At 40.0% G+C, this 26,758-nt stretch overlaps 1 protein-coding gene across 1 annotated transcript in view; it reads left to right on the top strand.

Moving 5' to 3' along the window:
• Positions 1-26,758, top strand: part of zmat4a (zinc finger, matrin-type 4a) — a 155,941-nt gene that overhangs the window by 50,936 nt on the left and 78,247 nt on the right. Inside the window, exon 3 of the mRNA XM_005948064.3 lies at positions 5,302-5,391. Coding sequence (XP_005948126.1) covers positions 5,302-5,391 — 90 coding nt within the window. The remainder of the gene's footprint in view (positions 1-5,301; positions 5,392-26,758) is intronic.

Below are 26,758 nucleotides of genomic sequence, written 5' to 3'. Positions count from 1 at the left end.
AAGCACTGGAATGTCTCTTTTGTGGATTCTTGGAACAGCTGTGCTTCCTGATAGTGGATTCTCTGATTGTGGCTATTGGTGCATGACAGTTTTTTGTAATTAACTGATTTTCCTGAGTAAACATGCTGACAATGTGAATGAGAAACAGAAGGTAAAGATACAAAAGCCTAATCGTGGTTTTTTTTGGTTTATGAGAAGTGATTTCCTCTCAAACATGAGAAGAATGACGAGGTTTCACAGCTGTCCTGTGGGAATTCCACATTGATCCGTGCTCATCTGACAAACACAGGCACACTGGAATGCCTCAAATGATGCTCCACCACAACCTTTTCGATTCAACACCTTGGCTCTGTTATGCGTTTTACTACCTTCATGGGAAGGATCACTGGATATCAATGCAAAGTTTTCACTTTTATTAATATGATGAAACATTTCTATCCTGATAGGAGTGGCCTTTTCTAGGATGACAATGCCCCTGTTCATTGGGCACAACAGCTCACTGAATTGTTTGATGAGTGTGAAATGATGTGAATCATATGTTGTGGCCTTCACAGTCACTGCATTTCATTGTGATCGAACAACTGTCGGACATTTTAGACTAGCATGTTAGACGGCTCTCTCTACCACCTTCTTCAAAACACCAACTAAAGTAAATGTTTTGATAGAGTGATCTTCTATCCCTCCCATTTACATTTGTTGTTTTATTTTGGTGCATATATATGCACTCACCTCACAGGAAATTGAATTTAAACTCTAGTTGATTGTCTTGCTGCTGTGCCCTCAGTGTGGAATAGGATTTCTCCCATAATCAGCATTCATTATTACATGGCCTGCCCAGGCCCATAGCTGAATGTGAGACAGCTACATGTGGCCACGGCACCAAACGCAGGATTTTAACAAAACAAAGTCTGCATAAAAAACATTTAAAGTCAACCTAGCATTTTTCGATTCAGCTTTATTCTCAGATCTGTGATTTTTAATTTGCAGTGGGTAGTGTTTTCCAGACTTTTCCCAGTCTTACAGCCTGGGAACAGGTTAGGTTATGTGCTTTCCCTCCCTCATCACTCTCTGAAGATGCCACATTCCTCTGTGGTGCTGCTTCCATACCAGACGATACTGCAGCGCTGCTCTCAGTGGAGCTGCCTCAGAAAGACCAGAAAATGCTGTGGCTCACTCTACATTTCTACAGGCACCAGAGATTGTACAGGCGTTGTTGGACAATCCTCACCTATTGGTGTGTGTGGACCATATAAAGTCCTCTATGATGATCATGAAGAAGAATTTAAACTTCCTGCCCTGCTCATCTGGGATTGCATTAGTCTCTCCTTGTCCTCATCAAAGCCACAATCAGCTCCTTGATCTGTTTGATATTTAGGTTAAGATTGTTGTCCCAGCACTATCATCTGTGTTAGATAATTTATCTCCAAAAAGGAGAGCAAAAAGGAAGATTGGTTTTGTAAGATGTGATTGATCTATCTATCGTACCAATGCTAGCTAGCACAAATTTAGTGTTTTGTACATTTTGCCAGTTTTTATTTACATTTTTCTTCCTCTGTATATATTTATTGAAGTCTTGGTAGCTGGGGATCGGGGGTCCGCCAGGGCCTCAGCTCCTGACAGCCGCCCGGCACACAATGCACCCGACCCCTATGATGCCTCCTGCGGGCGTTGGGCCTGCAGGAAGATGGGCCCATGTCCTTTTTTCGGGCTGTGCCCCACCGGGCCCCATGAACTAAGGCCCGGCCACCAGATGCTCACCCTCAGACACCCTCCACGGGACTGGCTCCAGGGCAAGGCCCTGGTAACCTTATTCCGGGCAGGGTGAACTGTCCCCTAGGTGTTCTTCTTATAAGGGTCTTCTGAATTGCTCTTGGTTCAGGCATGTGACATGGATGCCTCCTCGGCGTATCCTGGGTGAGGTGTTCCAGGCGTATGATCTGATATCCTCATGTCGGTGTTGTTCCCGCACGATCTGGTATCCTCGTGTTGGTGTTGTTCCCAGATCATCATACTAAATGTTGTTCCAGGATCAACATTGCAAGTGACCAATCAGAATGTTGTGACGTCATACTTTTGCGACTTCGGGAAAAACCGGCGTAAAACAAAAAACTGTACTTAAGCTGCGAGATTAAAAAAATCTACTTCACTTGCGACAAGAGAAACCGCTTCTGTCCGCCGATCCAGGAACTTGAATTCTTTGCATTTCAGGATACTTTCCTTTAATAAACGGTAAGCATTATACATATTGTCCTTACAGAGGCGGTTTCTCTTCTCGCAAGTGAAATAGATTTTTTGAAGGCGTTAGTTTTTTTTGAGGTCGCGGATGACGTCAGCAGAAGGTGATTGGTCACTTGCAATGTTGAACCTGGAACAACATTATTTATAATGACGAGGGAACAACACAAACACGAGGATATCAGATCGTCCGTTACGGGCATGTCTCACCGGGGGGAGGCCCTGGGGCAGACCTGGGACATGCTGGAAAGATTGTATCTCTCGACTGGCCTGGGAACACCTCGGTATTTCCCTTGGATAAGCTGGAGGACATGGCTGGGGAGAGGGAGGTCTGGGCTTCTCTGCTTAGGCTGCTTCCCCTGCAACCCAGCCCCAGATAAACGGAAAAAGATGGATGAATGGACAATATATATTTAGATTATTCTTTACATGTTTTTTATGAAATAGTGAATGGCCAAATTCATTTTTAGAGATTTTTGTACAATGTGTAACAAGAAAGAAGAAATTCGACACATAAGTCAAAGAACCAAAAGAAGAAAGAAAGAAAAATAATCTTGTCACAGTTTTAAAGCCTTTATTGTGAAAGCAACACATTTTGTGTGGTGTACCAACTTTTATGCAGTGTCATGTGAGACTCTTTTGGCATACAGATCAAAAATATATCTTCACACATCATCAAACTGCTTGAACAAAACCACACTGCCTGGTTCTGCCAAAGAATAAATCATTTTATTTTAGCCAGTTTATCGGTAAGTTTGGGGAAAAAATTGAATTTCAAATAGTCAAATTTCCGTCCTTCTATCAGTTAGAAACATTCCCTTGTTGCTCTAAAGAGTAAAACATCATGCACAGATCAAGACCAGAGTTTTATATAACACTAGAATGCTTTGTTTGTATTTATTTGAGCTAAAAGTTGAAAATTCTTTTTTTCATGCAGATATAATATAAAACGTACGTGATCAAACCGGCTCAGATTTTAATGATAAGTGCGGAGTGAATATTCATGAGCCCTTCCTGCTTTTCAAGCTCTGTTTGTTTTCTTTTTAAAGAAGCAGCAGAGCTCATGTTGCTGTGTCTCTGCCAGGAGACCAGACAGGCAAGACAGATATATTCACGCAGGCTTGCTCTCCCCACGCTGCCCAGGCAGGATGAGTTTGCCCTTGTAAAGAAATGCATACACATGGATGTCTCTGATACCCCTGTCCGCTGGAGTAAGGCATCAGGCCCTGTTAACGCTGCTACTATACATGCTTCACTAGACTTATTTTGTAGCTATCACTCCTCTGTGGCATTCTTTAAAAAGAAAAATTGCAGTATCCAAGGATGTTTTCCTTCACCTCCTACTTCCTCCTCCTACCTTGTGTCATTCCCCTTGACTTCTAAAGCATTACATCCTTAAGCAGAGTCATTTTCAGATGAACTAATCTGCCCTCCCAAATCCCGTCTTTCTCCTGTCATGGCTGTGCTATCAGATCCTGGGGGATTGATGGGCTGCCGGTAAGAAGACTCCTGCTTCAACCTCAGTAAACCGAGCACTAGTTATCAATTCAGTCCAGTATCAGGGATCGGAAGAGTGCACCTCATTTGACGGCCTTCACCTATTTTTAATGGGTCCTCTAACCTAAGCCAGTAATTTGAAACAAGAGGGAGAACTAAAGGGTAGAAGAGTTGTTCTGAAAGTTTTTCTTTTTTGTTTGAACAACATCATTTTTTTTTTTCAAATAAGCTCCAGCAAATACTGATGTAAATTTTAGTATTTTGGTCTAGACAGCCCTAAAATGTGATGTCCACATATGTGGAGGCCAGGTCCTAGGAGGTTAATGCAATATCTCTCAGGCTTTTCCTGTAAAAGCATATTTTAAAAGCAAACTGCCTTATTAGAAACACAGGAACTTAACAGGGCAGTTTTTCAACATGATATTTATCATCTGTACAAGCACAGGCTTTATAAATGGCAGATCAAAAATATATAAGGAAAGTTTATATTGCAGTTTTAAATAGGTCAGTAGCAGTGGTTCAGGCATGAACAGGGTGTCTCTTAGTACCGTGGCAGAGAAGATATGTTGCAGGGGCAAACCGCCAACCAACATCACCAGGCAGGTTCTCAGGTGGAACCCCAAGGCAAAAAAGCAAAAGCGGGGCTACCCAAGAAACACCTGGCGACGAGACTTTGTGGCAAAATCAAAAATGATGGGCTTACACCTGGAACCATCTAGAAAGAATGGCCCAGGACAGAAAACTTTACCTTTGGCGGCCCATACCCTGGGAGGGGTGACAGGCAGTAGTAGTAGTTGCCTGAAGCGGAGAAATCTCTATGGTTTCATCCTTACCCCTTTCGTATTGCCATTTCATTGTGAAAATGTCTTTTTCTTGTTTCTGCAGTGTTATCAACGGTTTGTAGCCTTGAAATATTTGCAATTAATAGGACGTTTACTAAGCCTCTGTGTTATTTTGCACTCAAATTACCGTCTTGCTGCAACTACTTGAACATTTATGTAGATGTTTCTGAATTTCTGTTTCAAATGTACGAATTTCTGACTGGACTCTGAATATAAGTTGTTAATGTAAATTTCTCTGTAAGCAGACAACTGCAGATTTGTGATTTTCAGGGATTTATCATAGTTAATCGCTGTGCTGTCATAGATTGCATGTAATTGTCAATTTGTTCAATGATAAGCTGATAGCAAGTTGACTCCATTGTATTCTCATTTTATTGCGATCTTGACACACCTATGTATTGAGGCCTGACGACAGCAATTGATTGCAAGTCTTTGTAGACAACAAGATCACAAGTTTGTTGCAAAAGATTGCAATAATTTGTTCGTGTAATGGTCTCCAACCACTGTGTGACTGTCTGGGAGAAAGCCTGGGACAATGGGATTTAGCCTTCTTTTTATTCTGATCCACACATTTGGGTGATGTTTTTAAACTCAACCAAATACATGTATTTTGTCTTGTTGTTTACTGTTGAATTTATATCCATGTATTTATTTGACAAGAATATATTTGATGTATATGCCTATTTACATTTTAGATTTGAGTCATTTCCTCTTTTTTCTCTTGCAGAGTCGGAAACATGCCAACAAAGTGCGACTGTATTACATGCTACATCCTGTGGATGGAGGTTGCCCTGCCAAGAAGCTCAGATCAGACAATGTGAGTCCTGTGTGAATTCTCTTCATCCTGCTGTGTGTTTGCCCACAGCCTTGGTAATCACCGAGAAACACACACACACACACACCTCAGCCCCAGTCCACCCCTGCTGGTCTCATATGGAAACCTTTAATGGATTTTTCACAACAACAGCCGTGAGACTCGCTGGCCCCTTGTGCTTCAGAATAGGTGACTGATAAACAGCGTTGCCACATTTTTAGACCAATGAACAATGCGATTGTGATGGCACTGCTGGCGATGCCAGAGGACGTCAACCTTGCATCAAACACAAAGGCGCATTGTTTGGTGTCCGGCCCTCACAGCCATTACTGTCATGTAAATTTGAAGCATGCGATGTGTCTGACAGACACAATTATGTGTGACTTTTGTTCCTCTTTTTCTGCACTGAGGAAGGGTGAAAACACGCTTCTAACATCCTCTTTGCAGCTCTGCCAGCACACAGATAAGCATCACAGTGTGGAAATTTCATGGTGGGTGCTGATATTTGATGTAAGCGTCATGGTGAAAGGTGCATTTCCAATCCAAGTCAAGTTTACAGTTGGAGTGTGGTGGTGAAAGACTTGAATGTAGAAGTGGACAGACTTTGATGAAGAGACAGGGAGAGGTCTGTGCTTTGATTACTGAGGGTTTGCCAGCTATCAGTAAAGAAATCTGGGTTTCTAAACCAGATAAGGACATGTCAAGGGATGCTATTGCATTCGCTTGCTGCCTCAGCTTGTCATCTAATCCTGCTGCTCTTGTTCTTTCTCCTCTTGTATCCATCTACACGGGTTGGGAAGATGTCACACGCCTCCATTCTCTGTGTTCTCTAGTTTTGGATAAGTTCCTTTCCTCTACCTTCCAAGCATTCCTTTCCTGTTTCCTTTGTTTTCTCTTATTTTACTTTCCTATGTTTTTTTTATTCATTCCTCTTCTACTTGAATTTCTTGACCCTATCTCCTTTTTGGTCTACTTTTTTGTTTCTCTTCCACTGATTTCTTTCCTTTGTGTTTCTCACTTACTTATTACTGTTTTTGGTTTTGATGCATTTCTTATTTCATACTCCTTCCTTGCTTCCTTTTTAACCTTCTTTCTTTCCCTTCCTGTGTTGCTATTTTTACATTAGATATTTTCTCTTCTTGCTTTATAAGTTTTTTCTCCTCTGTTCTTTTCATTCTTTACCCAAAACTTTTATTCCCCTCTTTTTTTGCCTTTACTTTTCCTGTCATCTGTTTTCTTTTATTTAATTCTCAGATCATTTTCTTTCCTCTCTTCATTTCCTCTGCACTCGTTTTGGGCTTCATTTTCTGGTCCACTTTTCATTTTCCCTCTCTCTTTCTCTTTTCTCTTTTCTCATTATCTCTGTTTCTTGTTTCTTATTTATCTTTGTTTAATATGTATTTTCCTCTTTGATCTTTTGTTTTATCATTTGTTCCTTCTTTCCCCCCAACAAATGTCACTATGTTCAGAGTTTTGTTTATAATAGATTTTCTTCTCTTTCCTGTTTCCTTTCCTTTCCGTACTTGCAGACACCATTACCTCTTATACCTTTAGTGTAGTTTTCTCCCCCCCCCTCCCTTCCATCACAGTATAACTTTTTATGTGATTTTTATGTGATGATGTGATAAGAACATTGTACACTCTGACAAGCAGAAATGTGTGTTACCCATTAGCATAGTTCAGTCATGACTACTATAGACAAAAGGAAACTCTTACTTTCATATGCGGTATGATTGTTTTAGGTTCTCTTCATTTTTAAATGGACGTATTGAAAACGGTAGATAAAAGCGTCATCAGAACAGAACAGACTACCAATAACAACAGACATGACTCTGCTTAAGGTTATCAACTGAGCCATCAGCTGATATGGGCTGGAAGTCAGACTAATGGGATAATGGGCAACCACGCTAAATATAAAGAGTATGAATCAGGTGGAACCTGATAGTCACCCTGTTTGCTGCCTGAGTCAACTGGCTTCTTGTCCAGTTCCAACTCTGACAGTTTTCTCTTTTCTTGGGAACCTGACTGGCTTTCAAGATGACACCCAACAAGAAAGCAAGGCTTTCCATGTTGTGGAGAAGTATTGTAGTCCAACTTTGACTTTTTTTTTATCCTGCTAGACTTCCTCGTACCATTGTGTTCCTCAGCTGCCTGTGTCATTGTTCTCATCGCTGCCCAGTTCCTCAGCCTCAAAGTGGCCCAGAGTCAGGCAACACCATGCCTAAACTGGAGTCAGCTGATGTCCTCTCTTAGAGCTCAAACCAATATCAGAGTCATTTCTTGAAGTAAACCCCTGGATCCAGAGAAGCATTTATGGACCTGCAGTCCAAATATTAAAGCTGTTAGAATTTTGTGTGTAGCTGTCAGAGTTTGTGTCTGTATTGCAATGGCTTTGTCACCACCCACGGCCAGAAGATGGCTTCTACATGGACCTTGTTGTATTACTACAACATCCTTCCATTCTGTAGCATTAACATGGAGGGGGAGTTCAAATCAGAGGAGCTTGACAAGTTTTTCTGCTGAGCTGACATTGCAGGCTGCTTCATATGAGGGAAGTTTGTGGTATGTAGTGATGTGTCGGTCGCAAACGAAACAGCTCTTAGAGCCGACTCTTTGAAGTGAACGACGCCAGCTGTGGGTGTTTTTTTTTCTTCTTTCTTTCAGCTTCTCTCTCGCATTTTTTTCCGCTTCACTTCGCACGCGAGCCTTGTGCTTGCTCTGGGAAGAGGGGGGAGGGGCGGTAGTTACACTCGCAGTAGCACAGGAACAGAGCGAGAGGGAAATAGAGAGAAAGAGAGCCAGGGACAACAATGTCACATTAGAAAGGTATAGTAATCATCCACAACTATTTTCAGTTGCGGATGATAAAGGATTCAGAAAGTTTATTCATGCAGGCCCATATGACAGAGAATATGCATCTTCTTTTTGTTTTCATATTTTAATTTATATTTAATTGTGTTGTGGTTTGCAGTGTTTTGTGTTGTTTCACTTTAAATTTGTTTAAAAGGAAAAAGCTGAAAATTTAAATAGTTAAAAGTTGAAATGTGAATAGTTGGTTTTTGTATTATATGATTTATTTATTACATTTTATGTGGAGTGAATAAATAAAAGTATATTTACGGTGGCCCCTAGAGACAAAGCACGTAAAAACTCCAAAACACGTACAAAACACAACAGAAGTGCTCCAGGATGCTGGGGCAGTGTTGAGCTTTTGTTACCTAGTGGCTACACAAGCCAGGAAGTACCAACGACCAGATTTGGTGTGTGGTAGTAACAGGTAAATGAACATTTTTTTAAAATTATTTGAATATATATGAGTGCTTGTGTATAAATACACAAACAATACACATATGCTTTCAATTGTGTAATTTAAGAGATCTAGGTAGCTCTGTTAAGGAAGTTCAGTTAACGCTAGAAATGTGTTTTGGAGTTTGTATGTGCTTTGGACTTTTGTCTCTAGGGGCCACCGCATATATTTATATATAAACATAAATAAAACCACATTTTTTTACATTAGTAATTCCTTTTTTGTATAATTTTATATTTTTGTTAATAATAAATTAATTAAAGCAACAAAACAACCTGAAGAGCCGGTTCGACAAGCCGAAAGAGCCAGTTCTCTAAAAAGAAAATCCAAATTCATTTTCATTCATTCATTTATTTGTTCATTTCCAGGCACAACAAATACCTATATTGAACATAAAATGCACAAAACAAAAAACAAAAATTGCCTGAAAAAGGAGTGGGACGAAGAAAACTTATTAAATCCCACCCCTATACTCACTCATCAACAAAAAAAACAAAAAAAACAATATACTTCCCGCAGCTACGCCCATTATTGCATACAGTCCCATCAACAGCCCCGGGCGCATACAAGCATCTAAACTGCAGCTCGCAAGCAACAATTAGAGCCTTCATAACTGAATACAGAATATATAAATTATAAATTACATTACCACAGGTAACAGGCAGTAATAACTACAAGTAACAAACACACACATACACACATACATATACATACATATATATCTACACACACATGTACATATATGTACATACATACGCACAGTCTTTTTTTTTTTTTTTTTTGAATCCATACCAGCAATGGTAAGAGAACAGACATTACAGAGCACACTAAAAAACCATCATTGAGTATACTGTGACCAGACCAACTGTTTGTAGAGAAATTTAAATCTATGAATATTTTTGCATTGTTTCAGTTGTAAACTCAGACTGTTCCAGATTTTCACACCACATACAGACACACAAAAACCTTTACGGGTTGTTCGAGTTCTGGGTAATTTGAATTCTCCAAAGCCTCTCACATTATAAACCTTTTCTCGAATTTCAAATCTAGTTTGTAAATTTGCCGGTAAAAGTTTAGTAAAAGCTTTATACAAAATTATGGATGTATTGTAATTAACCAGATCCTGGAATTTAAGTAACTTTGCCTGATGAAAGAATTTGTGAGTATGATCTAGATAACCAGCCTTGTGAATTATACGCAGTGCCCATCACTAGTGGTATGTGTGATCACACATGTGATGCAACTTATAGTAGGTGAGGTCTGGTGCTGGTGTGGTATGGAAGAGTAAGAGTCAGGATGAAGACAAGTAAAGGAGAGATGAGGCTTTGTTCAGTCTTCATATACACAGATATGTCCATATAAAATGAACGATAAGAAAATGAAATATCGCGATAGAATATGGGTAAAACGCGCATGCGCAGTGCCTTTGTTTTCATACGCACATGGCAGAAAAAGCATGGCGGCAATGAGAAGGGCGAAAGCGGATCGTTGAATGAAACGGATGAAAATGCTGCAACTTCAGTGGTGTGGAACTGGTTTAGCTTTTGTCCATCAGATACACAACAAAGCACTGTTTTTGGTAGAGCATGCTAGCGGGCCGTCGTTATTACCGTGTTTTTTGGAAAATACAGCACACTGAATTCTGGTTGTGTTTACTGACTTCGAAACGATTTTATGTCGTACACGGCGTTCGAAAATCTGTCAAATATTTTAGTACGACTTTGCTAAGCTACGAAGCCGCACCGCTTGATGGATTGTCGGAGCATTACGGGTATTGTAGGCACGAGTCTTGTGGAGTGATACGTACTGTGCTTCAACATAATATTACCGTATTGCGTGTGTATAACCTCTTTTTAAGTTTTGTGGATATTGTACATGGTTATGCTGAGGATATATTGGCCAATTTCCACTGGAAATGCCTTTTGGTTAAACTGTCAGCAAGGAATTTGCATTTGCACCGTTAAATTTTTATATAACTTTAATGCACATAAAAAACAGCTGCTTGTTTAAGGGAAAATACATTGATGGGTTTTTTTTGCACTAATAAAGTTGTAGAGTTGTAAAGTATTTTGTTTAGTGTCAATTATATCATTATATCGTTATCGCAAAATTTCAAATGTATATCGTGATAAGTATTTTTGGTCATATCGCCCTGAAGACATTCTTTTGATTGAGAAGAGAAAAAAATATTTTATATATATATATATATATATATATATTTGTAAACTGGGTGAACAGAGTTGAGTTTTTAGGGGCTTCATTGATGCCTGCAGAGGAACAGAAAAGTTTCTGCCTACCTTTGATTAAATTCAAAGTTCTGAAGATGCTTCACTGTGCTTGTGTGTGTTGCTCGGTTCCAAATAGAAAAGTAACATTTCACATTTATTTTTTGTTACTACAGTTGTACAGTAAAAACAAAAATGATTAGGCATCAATCAAATTTGAATTCATAGTACAGTAGGTTACATTCCAGGTGGCACCCACTGCTGACAGTGATTTTATTGCTTGTAATGAGATGCCATCCACAGGGAAAGCACCATCAAACCTGTCTATAGAGACAGGCTCCCTCCCCATCGGCATTTTACGGATCAACTAATAGGCACATGGACCTCTGTAGAGGGGACAGAAGGATCTCTAGTTCATGTGGTTTGATGCAGAATCCTTTCATTAGTCTAGAATGAGAGCCAAGGGACCCATTTGGACCTGACAGAACAACTCCTCTGAGCCTTCCTGCGATTCAAATTAAATCAACCTCCGGGTTAATGTCTGCTCCAGGAGGGAGAGCTCCTGTTTTACTGTTAGAGAGCGATGGGGATGATGGGGAGTGAAGGGTTCACTCATTTCTGCAGCAAATTCTCAGCCTTGCTTTGATAGTTTACTTTCTGCACCCTCTTGTCTCATCACTAATACTGTATGTTTGGACCAATGTTTGCACCACATTCATTAAATTTTGAAATCACATGAGAGAAGAGGGCTTTGTAGTCAAATGAGTTTCTAAAATAGATCTGAAATATTCTTTGTTAAACTTGTTTCTACAGAAATAATTTCAGTCACAAAGGGTTTTGCTTCCCTTTTGGAGCATATTGGTCTTTTGATCATCGTGTTCTCAATATGTATGTATGTATGTATGCAATATGTATTTGGTTCTGGGTATCCCTTGATGTAAAAGTAGAGACTACTGACTGATACTTTAAATACCTGTATTCTTTACCAGTCATCTGAGCAAACCAAATTTGAAAATTACACTGTTATTATTACAGTGATTAGAAAGATAGTGTATAACTATAACATATTTTATTTTAGTGTATCCTCAAAAGGTTCAAGACACAAGCCTGTCTATAGGCATGTGTCATCTATCTTTACAGTTCCTTGAAATTTATTCAATATCTTCAATGGCAGTATTTCCAATGTCTGAAGCCTAAGATTAAAACGATTTTTTCTTTTAGTATGTGTGCATGGCAGTTGCATGATTTTAAAGACTTGTGGTGCAGATAAATTAGGGCAGAATCTGACGTTTAATTAAACAAGTCAACCAAACAACCAAAATAGATGGTCTGATCCATAAAATGTACTCCTCTTTTTGTACATACAAAATACAAAATAAATAATTCACTAGATTTAATTCCTGACACTTGACATACATTTTGGGGTACACACTGGGCTGGGCAGGGAGAAGGAAAGATTAAGCTCTACAGTCACCTGTTTATTCATTTAAAATTTAAACTTTTTTAAAAATGGAGCCACTGGACAATTTGAACACTCTACCTGTCATCTTAGGTTAGAACTACAGGCTTTAAGGCTGTTACATTGATTTGTGTTTTTTGTTGTTATGGAACACTGACTGCATTGTAAAACGCAAATTTACAGTTTTGCATGTGCGTTACCTTATTCTGTTGTTGTTTTTATTCTCTTAAAGCAAGGCACATTTGCTAACTTTCAGTGGTGTTGCTCTCCCAAAGGGTGATTCACTCCTGGACCTTTCAGCTAGCATTAGAACTTTCATTGGTCCATTAAAAGCTATCTGAAAATGTCTCATAAGAGTAGTCTCTTCACGGTTTGCTGTAGTTACACAGCATCGCCAAAATTATTTTACATTTTTCAAGCAAATCTACACCAACTTTTTTGTGTATTTTTTTTAAGCTGGTTGAAAAAATCTATGACCAAACCAGGACTAGCTTCACACATTGCTTCATCTTTGCTTTTTTAAATGTCACAGTAAATCTGTGTTTGGTCTGTAGTCTGACCTTAGGCCCTTGGTAAAAGGGCACATTGCCTTGATGGGAAAGGCTCCACTTAAACTACACAGATGTGATGCGACCAGGCTGTGCTTATAAGGTGGCACTATCTAAAAATACACTCGCCAGCACAGCCTCCAGAGACTGTGGGAGTGCGTACGGCCTGGCGTGACCCGATGTCTGGACCCGGTTGAGCTGATGGCATCTGACAACTGTACACGCTCCTGGTCATGCTAGTCCCGGTGATAACCTGCTCTCATGTAAAGGAGGAGGGGGTGTCAGTCAATGCTTGCTTTGTGGATGGAGATTGTAAAATGGCATGTTTGGGATTGTGGCTTCATTTGTTCAGATTTTTTGTACCAGTCAGATTAGTTTTGCGATCACTGACGTTTTACTCTGTTAAAGCCAGACAGACTCTCATAAATAAGATTAAATTGTTTATTAAAAGAAACGTTGAAAACCTGTGAAACTGCAAAGCAGTTATTGATGCTACAGTTTTATCAGGTAGACGTGAGTTCAGCACCCATAGTTTGACTCTACTGCATTTTCATTTCTGTGTTGGCTGGTTAGTCAGCCTTCTGTTCTGACATTTAAACAGAACAGTATGAAGAAAAATTAGGATTCAGATAGCCCTATGAGATCTGCACATTCAGCTCTGATAATGCTTTGATATCGCAAAAATATTTTCCTTGAGCCAGCAAGGCTTTCAGTCGATAACAGGATTGGAAATGCCTGTGTTGTACAAGTACAGAAGGTTGAGCGGTATAAATTAATATATAAAATGTACATTTGATAGACTATTTTACTGCAAGCTAGACATTTGTTGACTGCTGATTTTCACATTCGCATCATTATTTTACATGACTTTTTAATGGTAATCAAATTCATCTTTTTTATCAATAACTGGAAAAATGCTTAAATTATCGTTTTTTCCACATCATAGCACTGTGTCTATTAATTCTGTTTCAAGAAGAGAACCTCCAGCAGAACAGTGCTTAAGGAGAGGCAGACATCTTGTTGACCTGTGAATATCTGTTCACTTTTAAAAGTGAAGACAGTTTTACAGCTAAGTTTAGAAATAGGTTTTGTTACAGTTAGTATTTACCGCAGTGGTCAAATCCAGTAGTCGAGTACCAGAAAACAGATGTTGTCTTTGCTTTCCTTTCTTAGGTGGTCATGATTCTGCGGGTTAATGAATAGAATAGAATTCAACTTTATTGTCATTGCACATGCACAGGTACAGGGCAACGAAATGCAGTTTGCATCCATCCAGAAGTGCTTTAGTGATATAGATATATTACAATATATATTAGCAACAATATAGATATGTAAGTATATTACAGAAATGGGTCTATTATGTTATAATGTACACGGTATGAGGTATGTTGTGAATATTCTATAACTATAAGTATGTACAGGCTGTAGTGAGTACAAGCTATGTACAGGATATGAACAGGATATAAATATGAAAAACTATACAGAATATGAAATAAATAACTTTACAGAATCTGAGATATACAGTTATACAGAAATGGGAACTATGCAAGTTGTAAACAGTTGTAGGATTAAAAATTATCGAATGTACAGAATGATTATTTACACAGAGCTATACAGTAGTGCAGTTAAGATAAGTGAGATATAATTCCTACAGAGGCTATATAAAGTGCTAGTGGTTGTGAGTGGTGGTTCAGTCCATGTTATTATTGTGTGTTTGAGGGTACGGTTGTCCATTGTGGGTGTGTGTATGTTCAGTCCATGTGTTAACGAGGGTCAGATGTCATGAGGCAGAGTTCAGGAGTCTGACAGCTGTGGGGAAGAAGCTGTTCCGGTACCTGGTGGTCTTAGTCCGGGGGCTCCTGTAGCGCCTCCCAGAGGGCAGGAGGGTGAAGAGTCCATGTGATGGGTGACTGGGGTCTTTGATGATTTTCCCAGCCCTTTTCAGACACCGCTTCCTGTAGATGTCTTTTATGGCAGGAAGTGGTGCTCCGGCGATGCGCTGGGCAGTTTTCACGACCCTCTGCAACGCCTTCAGGTCCAAGGCAGAGCAGTTCCCGTACCAGACTGTTATACAGTTGGTCAGGATGCTCTCGATGGTGCAACGATAGAAGTTCACCAGGATGTCTGAGGACAGGTGGTTCTTCCTTAGAGTCCTCAAGAAGAAGAGGCGCTGGTGAGCCTTCTTGACCAGCTTGGAGCAGTGATGAAATGAAATGCTGACCCTGAACTCTCTAGCCATTATGTCAATATTTGAACTTCTATCCATCCATACATCTGTTTTTTAAAACCACTTATCCAGTTAAGACCAGTTTTGAATCACCAATAAACATCACAAGCTTGTCTTTGGAATATGGAAGGAAGTAGCCAGAGAGTTCACAAAAGCACAGAAATACAGAACATACATTACTGACTTCATACAGAAATGCCCCAGCCAGCTGGTGGATTCAAACCCGCAGCCTCCTTTCTGTGAAGCACCACCACTACTGCATTACTGTGCCAGTCACTCGTCCATCTATTTAAATTTAATTTAAGGAATAAATGTGGTTCCACTGCTAGTAACATGTAAGCATCTTGATGTTGGATGAAACCACTCTCGCAGAAATGCAGCATGAGGTGCCACTATTTCTCAGGATGTTATATAAAAGCTTTGCTCTTGATACCCGATAATAGGACAAATTCACTATGTTCTTCCCATATCAATATGAACATAGTCATCATATAACAACTACACAGGAGAAAACATTTTTCCACAATACCTCAGGGATGGCTACATATTGTTGTGTTGATGTGTTTGCCATGCCTCATGGTGCCACTTCTTAACACCAGGGTAGGTTTCATTTATGCCTATTAAAGGCTGTTAAAATAAAGCCACTAATGTTTATGCTGTACCACTAATGCATAGGCAATACTGTTTTTATCCAGTTCCACATTTTGAAGCAATACACAGTGATCAAGAGAAGAAATAATGCAATAAACAAACCCACTGTCTATATATGTTGTACTGGAAAAAATGTAGCTAATTCTCATTCTCACAGAAGGCTGACGGAAAACAAAACAAACAAAAAAACTTTTAATTCTGCTCTGATGTGAAAAACTGTTTTCTCTATTTTTCTGGTTGTTAGCATTTTTGTGTGCCTACAATGCTAACAGCACTATGATGTCAGCTAAATGCTAATTTTAGCGCGCTAACTTAAATTTTATGACCCTGGCTTGTTGGTTTTTAGCAAGCTTTGTGCTAACTAGCTAAAAATAGCTAAACAGCAGTAAGCACAAAATACTGGCCACTCCGCGAAGGTTCACCAGTGTGCAAAGTTTTCATCCAGTGTGGCTAATGGTTCTCACCGTGGTTTACTGGCATCCCAAAGTTCTGGAACCCTTTCTAGGATGATATATGTCAATGATTTTGTTTCTAAACAGCCCTTAAGTTTCTGTAGATTATGGCATGATGTGTTGCGTTTTGAGATATTTTAACCTACTTCATGTTGCCAGACAGGGTCTATGAAAATGATTTCTTGATTCATCGGGTCTGGCAGTAATCAGGCCTGGGTGTGAAACTCAGCTTTCAGCTTTCAGTATGGTTAATTTATGATTTAACAAGGGGGAGGGATAACGTTTTCATACAGGGCCAGGTTGATTTGTATAGCTTGTTTCCCTTAATATACAAAAGCTTAATTTAAAAACTGCATTTTGTATATACTTGTCTTATCTTTGTCTAATAATAACATTTATTTTTATGATCAGAAACATAAGAGTGGAGAATGTGGAAAAAATAAGAAATCAGGAAAGGGACCAATTCTGCATAAATAATGCACTGTAATAATTAAACTACTGTAGACTAAAAATGGCTGTACCTTGAACAAAGTATGTACCCATGGATATAAAAATGTGTTTCACAGCCTGGTGGACTGACAGGCACACTTACAACCATTCCGTTCCATAAAATTTCCACCACTTTACTTTGTCAAACACAGCCAATATTCATTATACACATTCATGTGCGCAGAGTTTTGCAATTGGTTGGACGGTTCTGGTGTAAGCCTGCCAGTTTATTCAACTGCCAGTTTCCATTAAATCAGGCCTCAAGCATTCCCACCATATCCTGGTGGGTAGATGGAGCAGTCACACTGGAGATGGCACAGGTGTCCAGCGTTGCCTTGACTGAACAAGAAGTGACTGCAGTCTTATGCTTCATTGCCTTGACCTCTCCTTGGGCAATGTGCAGCAGATTGCACTCTTGCACACATTTCTAATAGTGTATACATACACTACATCAGCTGCATGGCGAGGAAGCACCAGGGACAGAAAAAAAGGCCTCTGGAGGTTTAAGTTCATAGTGGGATCACATGGACAATAGCAGAACTCCATTCTGCTATTTTGTTGCAGCTTAAAAAAAATAAGATGGCATATGTACAGCATGTAGTTTATTAAAATAAGTAGGTATCAATGCAGAAACAGAATTGTAAAAATAATAAAAGTTACATTCTAGTCAAGAGCCAAGAACTTATTTGTGTTAATGAGCAGCTGAACTTTAAAATGTATTAGAACGCACAGCATAACATGAGAAAAGCATAAGAATAATTAAAGTATTTCAGACCGTGCATTAGAAATCTGCTTCACATGCCAATAATACAAGAGCATAATGTTCTTATTTGCATATTTTGATTAGTACATATTCACCTTAGCTAAACAGCAGGTGGAGCACCACTTGCACAGAATGTATTATTTATTGTCTGTAATGTTTGCTTCCAAGTATTTGAAATAAATACCAGGTTGCTCCTAAATGTCAGTCACTACTTAATGTAAAGTTGTGCTATTATGAATAAGAGGAGCAGATATCATAATTTGAAAACATTCTCTCATAATATAAAAAAAAAGCTGAAAAGAGAAATGTTAAAAAGAACTATGATCCGAATTAGAGAACATTTCAGGATGCCTCTCAGTGTTGCTGCTAATCTGGCAGCTTGTGCAGAAATCGTCAGTTGTCTCACCAACTCTGTAAATCTGTCAATAATAACTTTGCAAGATGGTGAGTTGGTGGTTCCTGATGGCAGCTAAAGAGGTAACCCATCACAGTGGAAGATAGGAAACGTCATCAAGCATCCTGTACAGTTGCATGGCAAGTTATCAGAAGCTCCTTCATTGATCTTCCCCTTCCATGAGCTTCAAATCAAGCTTGTTTATATTTTAAGACTATTTTTTTCTGCTGCAGTTAGTTTTCTCTAAATTGAGTCACTCCAATCCACAATGTTAGTAATAAAGATGATGGTGACCTCATGTTTTGTTTTGCTTCTGATTCTGAGTCACCACTGTGCTTTTATTTTATTACTACTGTGATGTGGAAACACAAAGCTTCATACAGTTATGAAGAAAATCAAGATTCAGTTGCAGATGCCAGATTCGCATCTTGGTTTACAGTGGAAGCTGTGCAGCTGTTATTTGTGCCTTTTCTTATGTTTTTGTAGATGAATAACATTTGGACACACAGTATTTTTTCTCAAATTTTATGGAACAATGATGCAGCACTTTTAACCTCTTCTGTCTGGAAACAGTATTCTAAATCATACCTGTACTTGGAGACACTTCAGAAAGAGCAGTTAGATATCACTTTACTGCTTAGCACAAAAGGATAAATGCACACAGGCTATAGAACACAAAGCTGAGTAAACAAAAGGGCACCTCAGTGTTAGGAATCTATCAAGCCTTTCCCTGAAAAGTGATATGTCAATCTTCTGCTGTTTGAAGAATGAAATGAGGAGAGGATGATGCCTTTTCACCTGCCTAAATGTATTTGCAGCTCCCCTCAGTGTGGAACCGAGACTAGACTCCTCCATTTCTCTCCCTAAACTGCTTCCACATTTTAAACATCCTCAGTGCTTCTTTGGAAAAGGGATGAGTGTGAATTTCTGCTCTGTAAGGGGGGTGGTCCATTATGCCCAGTGACGGGGAGGGATTTAGCAAAAAACCCCTCACCGTGCAGAAAGCAGAGCCCAGCAGAATGAAGGCTAGAACCAAGAGGTGAGAGCAGTGAACTATCTGAACCTCCAAAAAGACGGAAAACAATGGTTGTAAAAAAACAAAACAAAAGGGGGGGGGAGGAGAAAGCGTTTCTGTTCCACAGAAAGGTGTAAGAGAGCTGACAGTGTTGACTAGAACCGCATAACATCTCTGCACCAGACCCCTGTGCAAAGCTCTTTTCTAAGAAAGCAGGAAGGGAAGAATACCTGAAAAGTAGGTTTAAAACTGGAGACGGTTCAACCCTTTTTAAATTAGCTCAGATAATTGGCCACACAAGTTGTGGAACAGTAAAGTCTCCTGAAAGTACTGTTCCAAATTCCAACACTTATTGGCCGCTCTTGGCAAGCTGCACAATTGTGCGTACAGCAAAAGGAAAACTTTTTTAAGTGTTTTGACTTTACAGGACTTTGAGCACAACAAGCTGCTTTGATGGCCTGTGAGGAGTTCTGCTGAAGGATTCCAGAGAACGTTAAAGAGAACAGAGATAGCAGAAACAGATTTACACAGTTTTCACACATGCGGTGCAGCCTGAACTTTTCTAAGACTTTCTGGAAAGAGGTATGTGTGAGAACGCACAAAGTCTGTGTGATGGTGGATACAGCAGCGTGCAGATCAGGCTTATTACAATTAAAACCTGCTTAATCTGTTTAGAATTTGTCTGGACCTCATCAGTGATATGACAGACTTAACAGTGGACGCTTTCTGGGTAAATAAGTCACTTCATTCAAAGCATTAGCCATGCAATCATCACAGCTGAGCTTGTGTAACTAATCAGAATATCCTCCAAGTCCCTCGGCTGGGTCCTTCACAGTGTGAACCTGCTGTTCACAATTACATTACACTGTGAAAAGCTTGGGCAAGGATAAGGAGCGAATCATTTAACCTTGTGAAGAGACAGTGAAGGCTGCAGATGATGGAGCTTGTCAAACGTGTCAATCAATAAGCTTTATGGAAGACCATTCAGATTGTTATATTAAATCTCTAGAGTTGTTTTTTTTTTGTGTGTGTGTCATACAAAACCTTGTCTGAATTGGGATGTAAAGTGATGATCCATAATGTTAACTTCCGTGCCTAATATGAGACTGGAAACTTGCATTCCACAAGTTGAGCTGCAGTTGATAAGATTTTTTCTAACTCTTCCCTCAGTCCCTTTCCAGATCAGTTATTTTCGTGGCTGGAGTTGCTCGTTTTTTTCTTGACAGGCTTTGGGGATCAACACTTCTGGAGCCAGCTTCGGGTAGCCATTAGAAGAGCGTTATAGCTCCCAGTCCTCTAGTCTGAGAGAGCTGAGCCACAAAAAGCTACAGGATTCAGGACTGAGGCTTCTTTCTGTTTAACTAGAATGTGGAGACTGTGAATTGGAAAGCTGCTGCTCATTTCTGATATGCTGTGATGCATTCGTCATGTCCTAACAGTTTTCCCTTTGTCAAAGTTTTGAATGCAGTTAAATCTGCATCCAGTACAGTACACCTGGATCTCTTGTAAATGAGACATTGAGTCTCAATGGGACTAACCTGTATAGAAAAGGTGTATAGATTAGTTAGGAAACTGCAAGCAACACTTGCTTTGCTATAAAATCTAATTATTTGAATGAATTATGTGATAGTTTAATAATGTTTTCACTTTGAGTTTAACAGACTTTAATACCTGAGTTTGTGCTATTGACCAACATTAAACTACTCTTCCAGTGCTGACCGTTGAAGGAATGAAGAGCTCAAGAATTTAAAACACATACACTCGTGTGCTTCTACCGATTTAACTACTTAACCCTTCTCTGTCTATATGTGACCTTCTCCATTAACAGTCACCACCTGGCATGGCTACATAAAAGAGATGTCAGCTAGGCAAATGACAGTTATCCTTAGATGCTGTTTTTGCTGTCACAGAGGTACAGTCCACTGTTGCCTTGCAGCAAGAAAGTCAGATTCACAGGGTTTACTGGATGGGCTTTTCCTCTGGATTTCAAATTGGTCCTGAGTCCATATGTCCATATTATACCAATGACAGTTGAGAGAAAGGCAACACACAAACCTGCTGTAAAACGTGGTGATAATTCAGTGTTGGTTGTTTTTTTGCTGATGTTTTTTACTGTCTGCATAGTTCCAATTTAAGTGTAGCTGCTCTGGTGTTGGTCATGATGTGTCATGATGCGGTCTTATTCCTGGGTAATTCACGGTTGATGTAATATATCAATGCTGATGTGTTTTAGTTGGTTAAAAAAAAGTACTAAGTTTACTCACTAATGTCAGAGACTTTCCTCCTCTTGCATATTTTTCTGACTTGCTGTATGAACTGAGACGATCTTGCACCCTATATGAGTGTGAGTGTGTGGGTGTGTGTGTGTGTATGTGTGTGTGTGCGTGTGTGTGTGTGTGTGAGTGTGTGTGTGTGTGTGTGTGTGTGTGTGTGTGTGTGTGTGTATGTGAGTGTGTGTGGTGTGTGTGAGGATGATGTGTTGTGGTACAGACCTGTCCATGTCCAGTTGATGTAAACAGTAGTGAAGTCCTCCTTTAATGTAATCAGCCAAATGCAATACACTGTCATGATCCTGGGTCTGCTGACCCAGCGTTTTGTGTTTAGTTTATGTAGCCTTCAGGTTTCCTAAGTTCATCGTTTTCATGCCTAGGTGTTTCTAGTTATTTTCCCCTCGTGTTTCCACCATGTTAAGTCTCCCCTGCTTTTCATGTATTTCATGTCTGTGGCTTATGTTGTCAAGTTCAGGTTGTCATGTCTATGTCTCACTCTGTTTCCTGTTTTATTGTGAAGAGGTCTGGCGTTTCTGTGTTCATCGTGTTCAGTTTTACTCTCCCACTGTGACGTCATTATGTTCATGTGTGCCAGCTGTTTCCCCAGGTGTTGCCACTTCCCTCATTATCTTCCTGTGTCCATTTAGTCTGTGTGTTCTCAGTCATTCTTTGTCAGGTCGTCCGTTGTGTTCACCCGTTGTATTCACCCGTTGTACTCGTCCGTTGTACTCGTCCGTTGTACTCGTCCGTTGTACTCGTCCGTTGTACTCGTCCGTTGTACTCGTCCGTTGTTTCCTATGTCTCCACTCCAGGGGCCCGTTCTTCGTACCTCGCTAAGTAAGTTAGCTGGATTAGATTGTTGACGATTTCGCGTGATCTTGGATCGTTCGGTTCCCCGAAGCTCATCCGGGACTTGCTGTCATAGCAACAGAGCCGTAAGCGTAAACCTGCTCGGGAGCAGGTTTACTTTATGTAAACAGGATTAGATCGCGGCCACGCAGGTATGTCCGCTTCATTTATACGAAAGCAACAGCGATATTCCACCACTGTTTCACCATAAATAAATAACATCAATGTAACTAAAGACAATGCAGCACCTGATCCATTTATTGATTTCACACAGATACATACAGGTCATTTCCTAAAAAAGGGAAATGTACTATTAACATTCTATTACATGTATGTGATTATTACAGATGTAATTCATATTTCAGAGTAGCAATTGCAAATTACTTTGTGTAATCAAGATGAGAGACCACGGCTATAAAAGCGAAGGTGGATTTGGGAAGCCTGTCGCAGCCATGTCCTGTCCGTATACGCGAGCCACCCATTGCGGAAGGTGCAAGATTGATAAGGAGAGTTTTCAGAATTCAGCGTATATTGCGGGATAGACAGGATCCTTTAGCTCAGCGCGACAGTGTGCTCATAGAGAGATATCGATTTTCCCGTGAGGGTATTATTTACTTAACCAACTTGTTGACGAGGGGGTGCAGGACCACCACCTGTCTTTTTTTGCTCTGCCCTTTTCTTGGTTGCTGTTATAAACAAACAAACAGATTATTTCAGGGTCTCTTTCCAAGAGACGAAAAGCAATATAAGTGATAAATATTACCATTCTGTAGAATATTCTTATATTTCACTTTTACTTGTTCCCATGTTCTAGTGGGTCCTGTTGTGGCTCTAATGTGTAAGGGGATATAATATAACATAATATAATATAATGTAATATAATATTGGATAATATAGTGTAATATAATAAATCTACCCTACCGCCTACTGGTGTTGGCCAGAGGGGCCGATGGCGCGATATGGCAGCCTGGCTTCTGTCAGTCTGCCCCAGGGCAGCTGTGGCTACAACCGTAGCTGCCTCCACCAGTGTGTGAATGTGAGAGTGACTGAATAGTGGCATTGTAAAGCGCTTTGGGTGCCTTGAAAAGCGCTATATAAATCCAATCCATTATTATTGTTATTATTAAATTACTTACGAGTTTAATTTGTCAGCAACTTTCTGCCAGCCCTCTCTCCTTGCTTTTGCAGCCTTTGCAGTGTTCCCTTGCGTTCTGATTAAACTCTGAAACTCCTGAAATCCCTCACTCAAGAGTTCTTGCTCTGCTGCCGAAAAATACCGAGCGCGCTCCTTCGACATTTTCGCCGACCAATCAGAGGGTTGCCGATCAATGTTTCTACTATCGATGCGTAGCCCCTTTTACGACACCCAGTGATGTCACATTACTGCGTCCAGCTGTACTAATCGTCAACAGCAGGTGTGTTCGGGGAACCGGATTAGCGAGCTCACGGTTAGCGCGATGATTTGGTCTTGGATGTGTCATTTGATCTTGGATGTAGTAAGCGAGGTACGAAGAACGGGCCCCAGGTATCCCTGTCAGTTTGTTATGTTTAGAGTTTTCTATGTTTTGTTTTAGTTCACCCAGTTTAGGTCATTGTTTAGTTTTCATCGATTCCCTATTATTTTGTACCCTCGTTTCTTTCCTTAATAAACGGCTTGTTTTGTTATTCACATCTCATTTCGGTCTGCGCTTGAGTCCTTCCCTGCAACATACGGTCTGCCCTAGCCAGACCGTGACACTAAAAGTGTAACTCCATGAGCAGTCTTGCTGACCCTCAGCAGATTTATTGAGGGATTTTACTTTTTTTTTATTTGTGCTCTGTCAAACTAATGCTCACCATCTGACTGCCCATGTTTAATTGTGTATGCTAGTAATTATGGGTGTGCGTGTGTTTTGATGGTCTCGTACGACTACGGTGCTAGAGTTTAAAACTTTATACCGACACACAGGAAAATACTTAAAACTCATTTTTGATATAGAGAAGATCTTTACTCTATCCTGCAACAACAGAAGTAATGCCAAAGAAGTCACTGCTTGACAAAGCTGTTTATTTTAAACTATTTTTCCCTATTATTAGTTAGATTACATGAAGATTTTAGATTTAAGAATTTAAGTTATATATAATTCACATTTTATGTGATTGAATTAATGTAGAAAATATAGCATTATTGAAAAGTTACAAAAGAACTTTGAATAATAATCACACTTAAACTCACAAAATCACAAACTCTACAACTAAATGAGAAGCAGATTTTAATAAATGATCATAAAAGTTGAAACGTTAAAGTTTATCATCCTTTCCACATCTGCCTGCCGCCTCGCTCTCATCCAGCGTTCACACTGCTCCACCTTACTCTCCAGCTCTTTACCTCCTCAGTTCTGCTCGTCTGATTCAGCTGCTCTGGTCCGGGTGTCAGTCTATATTTGCTCAGATTGGGTCTCCACACTCGGGGCTCTCTGCTCAGTTCAGCCACGGTTCCCCTGCTGTTCGGCCCAACCAGAAACCCTCCCGGTTCTTCATTGGTCTGTAATGTCACAGCTCAATTATTACTCTGTTCTCTAGCTACAGTCCTCTTGCCATTAATGATACATTGATGATAACAGGTGACTAATGTGTTAAATGGCTAATGTTAAAATTAGGTTTTATGATTTATGATAACTTCTTAATAGAGTCAGCTGGAGGAGACAAAGACGGCAGAGTTGGGATCGATGTTGTTGGAGTGTCATAATTCAGTAGCAATTTGAGGATTGATTAATATCATGTATCAGTATTTTTTTTTTTTTTAAAAACCCTACTAACCATATTTTGTATATTTTGTTTACTCATTGATTATTTGTGTGTTTATTTTAACTGTATGTGAACTAGCAATATATCTGGACTGAATCCTCCTGTGTGTGTGTGTGTGTGTGTGTGTGTGTGCGTGCGTGCGTGCGTGCGTGTGTGTGAGTAACTTTGTTACTCTCAGATACACTAACTGCAGATCTTGACTCCTGCCGCGGCTTTCGGTCTTCAGCCTGTGACAAAATAGCAACATAACAGCTGCTACACAGGGACTGGCACTCATTCGTGTTTTTTAATAATCATATCGTCAAGTTGTTTAAGTTTAAGTTTATGTATAAGCCTGTTTTTGTAAGGGATTGTGTATAAAAGTGCCATTCTGCATGTGTTTCTCATAAATTTCTTTTTAAAAAAAAACACAGCTTGTGAGCCAGTTTGTTTCTGATTTCGACCAAATCAAACATGTTTCATTTTATAGCATGTTTTTTCATGGGAGGTTCAAATACGAGGTTATTGTCAAAAACAATAGGTACACGTTCTAAAGGAGCTGTCTTTTCTTTTTCTTTTTGGCAGTTTTGTTTCTAACACACCATTGCACACACAAAGAAAGCAGTGGCCAAATGATCCTGCTGTTTCTGTTCTGCTGTTCTGCTGTTCTCCACTGGAAGGGAAATAACCTCAAAAGGAATCTAGTTGTAGTTTAGCAAACAGTGACCTAGTAAGATCCAGAGGCTTTGCAAAATCATAATATGTGAGTAAAATTTAAAGAGAGCAAACCAGACTTTTTTCATGTCATCTTCTCATGTGTACTGTTAGTGGATTGGGGACATTTTTGAAGGCACTTTTAATCATTAATCATAATTTTGCATAACTAAATTAAGAAAAACGCTACTATATGCAGAATAGACTGGTTAATTTAAGACCCAGCCGCAGCCTCGTTTGTGATAATTATCAGTGCAAATGATGCTCACAAATTCAATTCTATATTTAGAGATGTTGATCTTGTTCACACAAAAAACCTCCAATGAGTAAGAATAACTGCTTCGTGCCGACGTGCACAATATGCTCTTGCAGTAAAAAGTGAGGCCCCAAAACTCGAATTCTCGTTGCTGCCTCGTGATGCATCGTCCAGTGAAGACCAGTCAGGGTTTATTCTCAGCTCCTGCTGGCCCTGCCTGCTGTTTAATGTGAAGGTCATTTTATCATGTGCAGCAGAGACTACTGTGTCAGCCCAGCTTAGTGCTCCCCTGTATGCTCCGCTTGGCAGCAATAGACTGCATTGTCCACAGCTATGTTGGGAGCAATTCCTTTTTTTAATCCTTTTTTTTTTTTTTTAGCTGGGATACCCTTGTACTTGGCTGCCCTATTTCTTCTGTGCGCGCCTTAGGGGAGATGCACATGAACAGTGAGTGTTCCCTGACCTCCAGATTTAGCTCAGGCATTATACGGTGTTTATCCGCACCAGAATCACGCCAATCCAGTCCAGGTTTCCCAGAGCTCAAGGCTATCGCCTCAAGGATCGGTGCAGCTTGTTGACTCCATGCATCTGAGACAGAGTCTCTGTGAGGCTGAGCGTGTTGCAGCCTTGGCATTTGTGATATAGCGACAGTAGTAAACAACACAAGTCCAGTGCTCCAAGACAAGACAGGGGCAGTGCTTCCCCTAAACCAAGATGAAAATGTGCAGCACAGCACTGACAGCGGAGAGAGGATTTACTGCTTGCAAATCAAAAAGATTATTTTATTATGCCTTACATGAATAGGAATGAGGCAGCCCCATCCCTTCCTCCCTCTATCTCTCCTCCTGGCCCCATCAGTTACATATTCAGAGGAGTGCAGCACAGCCTATTCTGCCAATGCAGAACTCCAATTATTTCTCACTGTTGAGTTAAGATTTTACACACACACACACACACACACACACACACACACACACACACACAC

Source organism: Haplochromis burtoni, unplaced genomic scaffold, assembly GCF_018398535.1.
Source record: "Haplochromis burtoni strain Fernald_Lab_line unplaced genomic scaffold, NCSU_Asbu1 Contig_555, whole genome shotgun sequence".
In the NCBI taxonomy this organism is placed as follows: Eukaryota; Metazoa; Chordata; class Actinopteri; order Cichliformes; family Cichlidae; genus Haplochromis; species Haplochromis burtoni.
This window is presented reverse-complemented; position numbering and strand designations above follow the sequence as displayed.